The sequence below is a fragment of the Hippocampus comes genome, unplaced genomic scaffold (assembly GCF_001891065.2).
Source record: "Hippocampus comes isolate QL1 unplaced genomic scaffold, H_comes_QL1_v1.1 scaffold122, whole genome shotgun sequence".
In the NCBI taxonomy this organism is placed as follows: domain Eukaryota; kingdom Metazoa; phylum Chordata; class Actinopteri; order Syngnathiformes; family Syngnathidae; genus Hippocampus; species Hippocampus comes.
Window position 1 is genome coordinate 2178367 of NW_017842059.1, and position 12116 is coordinate 2190482.

At 41.0% G+C, this 12116-nt stretch overlaps 1 protein-coding gene across 1 annotated transcript in view; it reads left to right on the plus strand.

Annotated features, from left to right (window-relative positions):
* Positions 1–12116, plus strand: part of LOC109510846 (calsyntenin-2) — a 201300-nt gene that overhangs the window by 167890 nt on the left and 21294 nt on the right. The window contains exon 10 of the mRNA XM_019861498.1: positions 9445–9611. Coding sequence (XP_019717057.1) covers positions 9445–9611 — 167 coding nt within the window. The remainder of the gene's footprint in view (positions 1–9444; positions 9612–12116) is intronic.

Here is a 12116-nt window from a genome sequence, read left to right on the forward strand (position 1 = left end):
AAAATTCTAATTTTGAAACAAAATTTAAAAAGTTACAACTGGCTCGTCTGGATGGTGTAAAATGCTTCATTCCATCCAAAAACAAAAACAAAATAAAAAATGAAGAGTGCACTCACTAGCAGAGCAGTAATCGTGAAAAACATTCGTGATAGTACCAACATTTGACAGCTGTTTGTCTTCATATTATGACATTACAAGATTAAGAGGGAGCAGTGTAGTCCAAACTGTATTTGATTAAAAAAATCGATTCAGAGGTGTTTCCCAAGACGTCCTTGGGACTTTTGTCTTTGTTTGTTGTCAAGAGTTCAGCCTGGAGAGCATGAAAAGACAAGTGATGGGTGCAAAGAGAACAAAAAGAAAATGTCAGCTCAAAACAAGCTTAGTTGCATGTACCAGTGGCATTTTCATAATATTCCTTGATGTAATTTCATGGCTCATAACCATTAACCGGCCAGTCAGCATTGTTTGATGTCAATAGACTCTGTCATGACCACAGCAAGTAAATATAATTGAGAATGATCACATTCTTGATATTTGTACTCAGAGCTTGGTGGCACAAGGCTGTAGCCTTTTAATAAGTTGAAAATTAAATCTGTACCATCCCACCATTAGCAGCTGAGAACAAGCATTAATCAGTTGTGCATGAATGTAAGTGTGAAATAATGGCCTGTTATAAATTATTTTTTATCAGCTGATGGAAATGAATAGCGTTTGTCACCAAGCACAGCCATGCTGAAATATGCTGATATACTGACATCATACATTAGAGCAGCATGAGCGTGACGGATGACTGGTTTTGGTCCTGGTATCTTTCTAAGCAGAAATTTACAATGCAATGCACATCTGCCAAATTAGCAATGTGAATGCTCAAATCAATCTAACTATCCATCCACTTTCTACCGCTTATCCCGTTCGGCATCACGAGTTACATCGTTCTCTGGAACCTTTCCCAGGTAATTATGGGCAAGAGGTGGAATACAACCTCAACTGGTTGCCAGTCATTCATTAAATTAATAAAATGTATCCCTCCTAACCCCCTACATTGTTTTATCAGCCCCACATACCTCATCACAACGTACCTCAAGGGACATATCTAATCAATACGTTATAACGGACGTTTGTTGTAACCATTTCCAATAAAATGACCGCTGACTACGATGTATAATGTAGTATGAACATTTATTTGTAGATGTAAAAACATGAACATGTAATACGGTATAAACATGTTAACGGTGTGAAAAAGAAATGATTTTATAAGGCAAATGTAGTATACTCTGTGGTTTTATTGTTTGCTCTTGGTTGTAAAGTGTCCGAAAGGCGCTTACAAATAAAATGTGTTATTATTATAATTACTGTAGATCACGGTGTCAAAGTCAAGGCCCGGGGGACAGATCTGGCCCGCCACACTGTTTTATGTGGCCTGCGAAAGCAAATCACTCATGTCAAATTCCATGATGCTTGCTGAAGTCTGAACCAAAATTTCAAATTGTCATATGTAATCCATAATAACAGTCATTATTCTTGACTTCTGATTGTAAAACTAGTTATTGATCAATTTGTTTTGCGCTGTGTATGTAATATGTGGACGGGATTAAACATTGATATGGTTTCCCAAAATTCATAACGGCCCTCCAAGGGAAACCGTAACTACAATGTGGCGCGCGACACAGACGAGTTTGACAGCCCTGCTGTAGATGAAACTTGAAATAAATATTTTCCCGTTATCAAAATAGCCAACTGATTCATTAACCTTACCGTAAGGGAATCGGGGACAGCAAATCCTGCATTCGCATTCATGTGACGCATTCATGTTCATTCATTAGCGCTGAGTTGTGCATTGTTTTGGACTAGTACGATGTGATAATATTTATAAGTTCTTATATTGATGAAAATGGATTGTGAACTGCTATATTATAGTGCAAAGGTTTGGAGTTGTTGAGGTGATGTCCAGGAAGATAAAGCTATGTTATTTTTGCTTGAGTATTGAGTATGGTATTCAGCCTCAAATATATGAACTGCTGTTCTTTATTGCCACAGATTGCCCTCTTTTGAATGTGGATATAAATCGCGATATGTGCAGCGGAGATTGCTTGGGAGGAAGTTTACTGACAATCGTCCGTGAATCTGCAAATCTGTTATTAGCAACAGTTTAGTAACACGCTGTGCAGTGTGAATGTAGCCATAATTATATCGCACTTCATTTTCATTTTTTTTTTTAACATTAAGAGTTGGATTAGGTCACAAATACCCACTGAAGGCCCAGGTCCGAAACTCACCGCCCACCACTGATTTCAACAGATGGCAGCAAACCCATCGCCATGCTTTTTGCTGCGCGTGAAAATACACTCCCAGTGCACTCTGCCTCTCAGAACACGCCATTCGCAGAGTCGTGTCAAGCGTCAGGGAGAATTTTCAAATGCGCCCGTTGCTGCATGAACCTTGTGTGACCCTTTCCAGCCCATTTGGAAAATGGAGACTGTAGCGAAGAAAAGGAAAGTTGACAGAGAGGGCCCTCGCTTCCAGGACAAGTAGAATTTGGCATAATTTTTCATTGAAATACGAAACAACGATGTCTGCTTTATTTGACAAAAGACTGTAATGGTTTTTAGGACTTCAATATCAAGAGACAAAACATGCAATCTACGACAAGGTGACTTGGGAATGAATGCTGTGAAAACAAATACATTTTCACCTCACCATATCTGGCCCTCTTTGTAAGTTTTGACACCCCTGAACTAGCCAAACCTAGGATAAAATAAACCATATCTTTGCTCAATTCGCTGGGGTTAAAGCTGGGAAACCTTCAGGACAACCTAGCATATGCATGTTTTATGAATATATGGGGAAACCTGGGCACCCTGAAAAAATGCAGCGTGTGTAAAAAGGTCAGAATGTCAATGTTGGCTGTAACTGCAACCTGTGGGAACAGTTGCCATGTCATCAACATTGGAAGCACACTTTCGCATTGCTGCTTCTAGAATTAGAAATAGAATAGAATGAATCTTCATTGTCCAACAGGTGTGAAAATTTGACTTTGGCTCGCCAAATACAGAGAAGGAAAGAAAAAATAAAATTGGATACGTCATGAACACTGACCATTAATTATCAAGAGCGATTCATGTCATGGCTGTGGTCCACATCCTATCAGTCACTTTGCAGAGTGAAGAAAACTCATAGCGTCAGGGACAAAGTATTTCTGAAATACATTCTTAGTTGCCAGAGAGACACTCCAGCATCTTCCTGAGTTTAAAAGCTAAAACTGGCTCAAGAGGGGATGAACGCGATCTGGCAAGATGCTCCTTCTCATTCTCTCGGTGAAAAGTTGAGTCAAAGACTTTTGAGGTTTGCCAATTATCTTGCTTGACACTGACACAGGGCCTCGAGAGTTTGTTCGTAAGTCTGCAATTTAGCTGACCGTACCAAGCGGGAAGATGAAAGGTTAAAACACTTTCCACAGTTTCATAAACAAGCGCCAAAATCTGCTGACTAACTCCAAGGCCACAGAGTTTCCTGAGGAGATAAAGATGCTGTGCACATCTCTTAGAGATCAACTCTGTGTTTCTCGAAAAGCACAGTATTTAAAACTATCCACAGTTTCACCATGTTGACCAACAAGTGAAATTGGTTCTGTCTTCAACTCTTGTTTTGAACAGATGACAAACTCTTTCCTCTGTGCCCTTGTCCCAGTTACGTGTGAACTGCAGAGAGTTGAATATAGCCGCCACAATAGTGGTCAGATGACTGGCTAAAACTCGCTCCGACGTTTTACAAAGTATGGAGGTGAACGCAATTGGGCGAAAAATCATTTGCCGTTTTTGCGCGTGGCTTTTCAGAACTGGACCTAATTGCTGGGAATGTCCACCATTTTGGTGCTGCATGTTTAGCGCCTCGGCTTTTCTCCGGGTACTCCGGTTTCCTCCCACATCACAAAAACATGCGTGGCAGGTTAATGCAACACTCTAAATTGTCCTGAGGTGTGAGTGTAAGCGTGGATGGTTGTCCGTCTCTGTGTGCCCTGCGATTGGCTGGCAACCAGTTCAGGGTGTGCCTGAAGACAGCTGGGATAGGCTTCAGCACGCCCCGCGACCGTTGTGAGGATAAATCGGATCACAAATTGGATTGTTGGATGAATGGGTGGATGTTTACCTATTAAGGCCTGAAACAGCTTTGTAAGAACTCGTGTTAGATGAGGAGAACAAAATCTTTCAGACCATCAGGGACTCAACTTAGAAAGTCTTGAGGAGACATCACCTCGACCAATAACTATCGATGCTTCTGCGGGGAGTTTATTGCAAATCTCATCACATTCATCTCTGTCATCCACAAAATCAAATTTACCGTAGAATTCATAATAGCAGCATGCAGGAGAGTTATTCCCAGTTTCGCGAAATGTGACTTCGTCCTTCCCACAAGTAGACGCAAGTCATGATCACATTTCTAGTTCTCCCTGGCCTGGCTAGCATCAGCTGCCTCTCTTTTGAAAAAAAAAAAAAAAGATGCAAATGAAGCTGAGCAAGATCTTCAGTGAGCACATGGATGCAGAGCGAGCTTTGGGGAGTGATCGTCTCATCAGCTCATAAACAACAGTCCCTGTAAAGTGGCAGACAGTATTCACTTGTATCATTTCTGCTCCACAGCAGCTCAGTAATTCTCCCACTCCTTTCGTCTGTCTGTGGCCTACACTGATAACATCTGTCAAGGAGGGACACGTTGGATCGTTATCTTAAGAGGAGGCGTGAAAAACCAAGACTTTATAAACTGTGCGCACAAAGCAGGCAAAAACGGAGGTTGGCTTACTGCAGCCTTAGACCATTTCTGCATTTGTTTTATGATATTGCCTACTGAATTGTAAGTGTGGCTATCGGCAGCGACGCCATTTGAGGATGAACAGAGAACAATGACAACATTCTTTTCAGGGAACCCCAAATGCCTGGCAGGGCTCTGTTAGTAGTTTTGAAGAATGATTTGCAACCGGCATGCCATGACATAGTATGCTGTGAGAAATCATCAGGTTTGCCTTGAGAAACGATCATTTTTTGCCTAATTGGTCCAAAAATTATCCAAATTAGGTATAGTTGTTCATCTGTCGATGTCAGTGATGAATAGTGTGACGCATAGGACAGTACTCTTCCACTAACTAGCAAAAGGTACATAATTGACTTGTGTATCTGCTTTTTGTGACATTTGTGTTTTGCTGTGTGCCTTGAAATGTTCGTAATGCCTCAATAATGGATAGTAAACACTGACGTAGACAGGGGTGCACATAAAAATTTTGATGTGGCTCTTGAATGAGCACTCAATTTTTTTCCCCCGATTGATAATCCCAAGGATGGATTTAAAAACATACAGAACATCTGGGCGAGGGAGGGCCTGTGGGCGACATCCAGCTCATCCACAGTCTCTGCGGCCTTTCAGAAGCAAACCAAAATTTCAAGCTGCTTTTATTTTGATGTGCATTGGAGTTAGTCGTGCAAGCGAACAACAGCAGCGAGTGGCTTCATTGTTACCAATTTAAATATATTTTTGGTATTTTGTAGACTTCTCCAACTACTCTAGAAGCCATTGAAAAACCAAACAAAACAAACAACAACAAAAAAAAGAATATTGCCAACGTCTCCTGTGATGGGAAATGTATATTCGTCAACTAAAAACCCTGCCACAATTTGGCGATAGCCACAGGTGCTTCTACCCTGCTAATATATGTCAGAAATTATTCAGACCATTTATGGATCATTTTGGACATGCATTTTTTTTAACTTTCAAAATATAAACAATTAAAGACAAAGTTAATGAAGAAATTTGTTTCAAAATACAAATGCATGTTTGAAGATCACTGCTGAAAACCTGTGCAAAGGCGCAGAACAATTTAGCTTCGAATTGTGGAAGATGTAAGGCCATATTTTCATGCCCAGTGCAAGTCTAGCGCAACATCCAGTGTAAGTATGCACATCGGTGGAGTTTTTTGTGGTTTTTTTGGGCATTTTCGTAGAAGTGTGCAGGTAGAAATAAACATTTGTGCAGTTGTGGCAGTAAAAAACGAACTGTAATGACCTAATTCTGGGCCAATCAAAGTGGCTCCCAGCTTTCCCTTGAAAGTGTGCTCAGGTGAGGCGAGCAGTCTACATGGCTCAGATCGGCATGTGCAAAGTACATTTGTAAGGAAGATCTCCTCTTGCGGTGGATGTAAAGTTGGCCGCTGAAAGGCTGTCCACCCCCCAGTCGTGTGTCTGTGTGCTAAAATAACTGTCCTGTCGTGTGAGCCACCGGCTGAACGGTGGGCCTCTGTGTAACAAACACTTGACTTTCCATAAGTATATCTGTTGTGTGGATCCACACACCAACACAACCCAGAACGAGTCGGCAACGCAGCAGACAAGCCAGCCGTTTGTCTCTTGGAGGAGAGGAGTCCGGGTTAGATCTCTAGCAACCTGTTGGCTAACACTTCTCGTCCGGGCATGGAAAGCCCTGCGACAACTGATGGAATATGCTCCAGCAATTGTCAGCTTGAAGCCAGAAGCATTTCCTGCCTCAAACATGAAATGACGTGTCGACATAAGAAAAACATGTGGTGTTTTCTTTGACAGTTGACAAATGGATGGGGCATGGTGGACACGTCTTTGGCTTCATTTTTTTTCATGATTTTGTTGCCTCATGATATTTACTTGGCATTTTTCTAATCATTCTTATTTAGCATTGCTGTTAACAACACTCTTCTCTGTGGTGTGTCAAATTCATGAGCCATTTTAATTTTCTCTTGATAGGGACGTAAAGAAAATAGCTCAATCTTCTTTAGAGTCTTTTTCGACATGGCCCACAGATCTCATTTCAGAGAAAAAAAAAATCAAGGGTTGACATAATTTGCTCTGATCAAGATATCTCGTATCAAGTTTCATGTTATTTGTAAGAGTATGTGAGATAACAGAATACATTTACGCAGTGGGGCCACTCAACTTTCAGCTCATCTATCTGCACATTCCACCAGCTGAACCCACTACCAGCAATTTAATATATGTGGCAAATTTTAAGGTAAAACACTGCTTAGGTTTTCCCCACCAGGTAAATAAGTGTATGTTCAATTGTTTCTGGTGGTGGTTTTCCGGATCTGCACCTGCACAGACTGAGCTTCTGAGCTTACAGATGCATCATTCTGAGCAGTGATACATGAGTCTGCGCTGTCAGCTGGGAATTAGGGTTAACTGGGTCAGGCTGGACATTGTCTGACAAAGTGCGGGGAAGAATGCTGAAATGAGGCTCAGGCTCCCCCTGACTTCAGTTGTCGTTGGGCATGATTGCTTCTGTTACCACCCTGATTGCTCTTCGCAAAGGCTCAACATTGATAGTCATTCAGCAACCATGGCTGAATGTTGATTTGTTCAGCTACTTCAGAATCTGAGTAGATTAGAGCAATTCGACGGTGATTTCCCTATATACCGGTACTCTTCCTTCAATATTCAACTACTGGCCTATAAAAAGTTCCAACTTCAAATTCAACTCACGTGAATAATTTCATCCATACGGCAAATACACTTTTGCGGTCTGAGAGAGAAGGCATTTCTGGTGTAGGGAAAGGAGAATGAGACATCTCTTGAGAGTTATCAAAAGCTCACTGACACCATTTACCCCTTTTTGAACATCAGGCTTTCTCGCATATCAACTAGCGACCTGGCTCTTTTGTTTAAAGTGTTTGACCTTCCAGTTAACCTGACCAGTTTGTGAACCAATCTTGCCAGTATTGGTCTTGGAGAGTTGAAAGGAGAGACTTAAAAGGTCTATTCACAACCCCCAACCTCGCAACCCCCTGAAGTCCCGGCACACCCCATCATGCTCTTGCCTGGTACACTTCAGTCGAATACTTGAAAGAGGTGAACTGAGGCACAGCACAGTTGCTCATGCAAATTGTTAATGATAACTGCAACCTTGCGTAATGGTCTCCAAGTCAGTAAGGTGTCAGTGATGTAGTGACCTATCACGACATGATGTTTTCAAATGAGGTCACAGGGTTGAGAGATGGGTAACTCCAGCTCAGTACGTACAACTGGCACAGAGTGGGTGTATTCTGTAAGGGGGCATATTGTGTGACACAATTTCACGCCCTTGTACACACCCTGGGTGGAGCGACCGTCAAATTTTGTACTGTACGTCTTCACCAAGAGCATCGTTTCTTCTGCGCTCAGGAGACCATCAAAAGGACTATTGCCTCTTGAAGGTGAAACATCATATTACACGTTTTGATTCAGTGAACTGCTTCTGTGCTTCGCTGGTTAGAGCCGCATGACCAAGCGGCTGCTGACTAGTGCTGGTGGCTTGGAGTTTGTCCGAAAGCGCCACTCACAACTGCAGTCATTGTAATGGTGGCAATGGTGCGGTAGATTTTGAATCTATTGTTTTCATTTAATAAATGCTGGTTGTGAAATCCATAGAAGTGATCCACCCGCACGCGTGGCCAGACACATTGCTTTACATTGCTTAATGGAACAGTTCCAAATTTGCATTCACATGAGCACAGTACCCTGACTAAATTTTTTTTTATTGGATTTAATAAATACAGAATGTGTATAAAAACGCTCCTACAAAGTAGCCTGTGAGATGAGTCTCTCTCACACACACACACACACACACACACACACACACACACACACACACACACACACACACACACCCCTATGGATCTACTACGCAAGTTTATTACACACCTCAAGTGTGACATACTGCATTTTGCAAATAGATCTCCACGGAATTCACATCTCATGAAAATTCCAAGATCTGGGAATTAGGGTCACCAGTAGATTTCACCGAATCACACCTCTTTGGTGGTTGCAAGCGTATTTTCAGGTTACGCATGGTGAGTGTGTCAGAAGTCTAGACAGGAGAATTGTGGCACCGTCAAAGTGTGCAAGCAAGGCGTGGAAGAAAGGACTCTTATTATTACAACAAACATTGCAGAGCACCATATTGTGTGAAAATACTAACTACGAAGAGGGATTCCCCCATCTGCACCCCCTTCTCAGGGTTTGTCATTATTCCCCAGATTTTTTGTGGGGGAGGTTTCCTTGCCCTCCCGTGATTTAAAATCATATTTGTCAACTGTGTGCATGTGAAACCCTTTGAAACCTTTCTGTGAATAAGGGCTATACAAAAAGATCTGATTTGATTTGAATACATTTACTTAAGCACGATTGGGAGAATATGGCTCGAGACTAGATCATGATAACATTTAGTTACAGGATGGGAACACAAGCAGAACCTCTCGGCCCTTTTTTAGGGTAAAAGACAGGTTAACATATGTCATTACATACTGGTAATGTGGCTTCTCTGGTATTATAGAAAAAAGCATTGCTTATCAATTTTTTTTACATTCAGAACAGAAAATTATCATAATTCCCATTACTTCTGGATGTTTAATATGCGCAAATTTGTTATGTGTTTCTGTATGTCCGTGTGTAGGTGGCGAGGTGACCAAGCCAAGGTTTACTCAGTACTTCAGAGGCAGCTTATCTGGATTGACCATCCGACCAGGAAAGATTGCGAGTCAAAAAGTAATTTCATGTCTGCAGGCTTGCAAAGAAGGACTGGACATCAACTCCCTTGAAAGCCTGGATAAGAACATCAAGGTAAACATAGCAGGCGTAACAAGGCAAGGGCAAGGCATCTTAAACAATTTCAAGTCACATGTTCTCGAAAAAAAGCTGCTTGCCAATGATTTGATTCCTAGAAATTGTTTGTCTGCTTGCCTGACAATATGTTGAAATGAATTCATCTTTGGGATATAACGATACTGTATTTATCACAGTACAATACAAAAAAAAAACCATCTGTCGTACAATATAACCTACTAGCATTTATAACATTATTTTCTATTTTACATTTTTTATTTTTCGATGTAGACCCTCCGTGTGACTGAAGGGAAAGTATATTTTTTTCCTCATGGATGCAAGACGAGTAATCCATCACTAAGAGTTGTCACAGTTTGATTGAACATGGCAGCCACGTATTTACTTGTATAGCCATGTGCCACTCAACACTACTTTTTTCCTCATCTCTTATTTCATCATTCTTGTGAACATCTTTCACACTGAAACATCAGTTAGGTAAAGTAAGGCCTTCAGAAGATGCAACAAACTTGTGTAAAATATCTTCCTAAAACTCAACCTATCAAGCCATTTATTTATTATCTCTTTTACTTATAGATTTCCCGTTACTGCATGCCTATGTCCAGAGTTCCTATGCTTAACAAAGTTGCACCGTTTACAGACTGCATACGTTTTTGCCATAACCACAAAAGCATTGATTGGGTTTGCAATTGCACAAGCATTTCTATTTTTTCCTCTCTTTTCCATCATGTTGGTCCATTCGTCCCCTCCTCAACACTTAGTAAAACACCGTGACCACACATTCGTAGTCGGAGAGGAGCAAAGGTTCTGTCACGACTCATAAGACAAGGCAAGCTGAACCCGGAATGTCAGAATGATGACTGTGGTGGCGTTTGCCTTGAGAGGTTATTTACATTCCTAGCTGCCATCCTACCATCCATCCATTTTTCTGAACCACTTTATCCTCACAAGGGTCGCGGGGATTCCTCTCTGCCATCTTCCATAATTCCTTGTGCGTTTTAAGGACATCATCTGGCGAGCCTGTAGAGGGCTGCCACAGCAGGGTGAGAGGTAAATAATAGAGAAAAGAGCAACTAGAGGAGATGAAGAGAAAGGGATTGCAGAAGGCGATTCGAGAATGGTGGCATGAAAGGAAAGCTATGAAGGGAAAATCAGAGGGGGATGGCAGAGAATGAAGACCCCCATGGTGCTGCTAAGAGACCAAAATCACCAGACAAGCAACTCGCTTCTCAAGGAAGATTGGTTACAAAAATAACGTGTTCAAACTGTGAATGCAGGAAAACCAACAAAACTATCTGTCCATATAGTTTTACATTTTTTTCATTTACCGTATTTTCCGCACTAAACACACTTCGGAGTATAAGGCACACCTTCAGTGAATGGCCTATTTTAAAACTGTTTTCATATATAGGGTGCACCGCATGAAAAGGCACATAGAATAGAAGCTACAATAGTGGATGCGGTTTTGTTATGCATCCACTAGATGGAGCTACGCTAAAGGGAATACAATACAATACAGCTTTATTTTTATAGAGCTTTCACAACCACTGCAGCTGTAACAAAGCGCTTTGCAGAACAATCAAAATACTACGTCCAAGAAATCAGAATATTGATCCATGTATAAGGCGCATCGGATTATAAGGTGCACTGTTGGCTTTTGAGAAAATTGAATGCTTTTAGGTGCGCCTTATAGTGCAGAAAATACGGTACTACAAAAAATAAAACATGGATCATCGTTTCCTGTTATCATCACTGATAAATGAAGAGAATATGGTTCCAGTATATTGATGTCCAATGACTCGATCAGAGATTTTCCACATAGAATGTTAAAAAACCTCAAACTCAGTGTTTGTCGACACTAAAATAATGTAGCATTTACTTAATTTTATTTTGTCAACCGACTGCACACAATAGAATCATCAGGTAGATTTACAGTTGACTAAAAAAATTATATGCCTCCAGATGGTTTTATTTCATGCAACCACTTGGTGAAAAGAAAATGGAATGAATTCAACACATCATGTTTTTTTTCCGTGTAAGGAAGGAGCAATTTCAGTCATCATTCGATTGCTCATTTCACCTGAAACAGGACCCATGGTGTCAAACTAAATAAATGCATACATATTTGTTTTCTCCTCTCGTTTTTTTCAAACTTTCATCGATCAGTTTTCTCAAGACATGAACAGTGTGAATTTTAAAGGACATATTGTCACATGCTGCATTTCACGGGTGCTCAATTTGCATGTGATCCTAGAAATTCTCAAAGATGTTCTTCCTGTGTCACGGCAAGAGACAAATACAGCCATTCATTTTCTTTCTACCTGTATATTGTAAGATGAAACGCTCTGGTCCAGAAGTCCTAACCTTTTTGTCACGTGTACAGATGTGTTAGAGTTTGATCCTCTAGGGGAAAAACAAAAAGTACCGGTAAATGCACTTCATTCATTTGTGCCATCGCATTAAAATCACTAATGTGTGTGTGTGTGTGTGTGTGTGTGTGTGTGT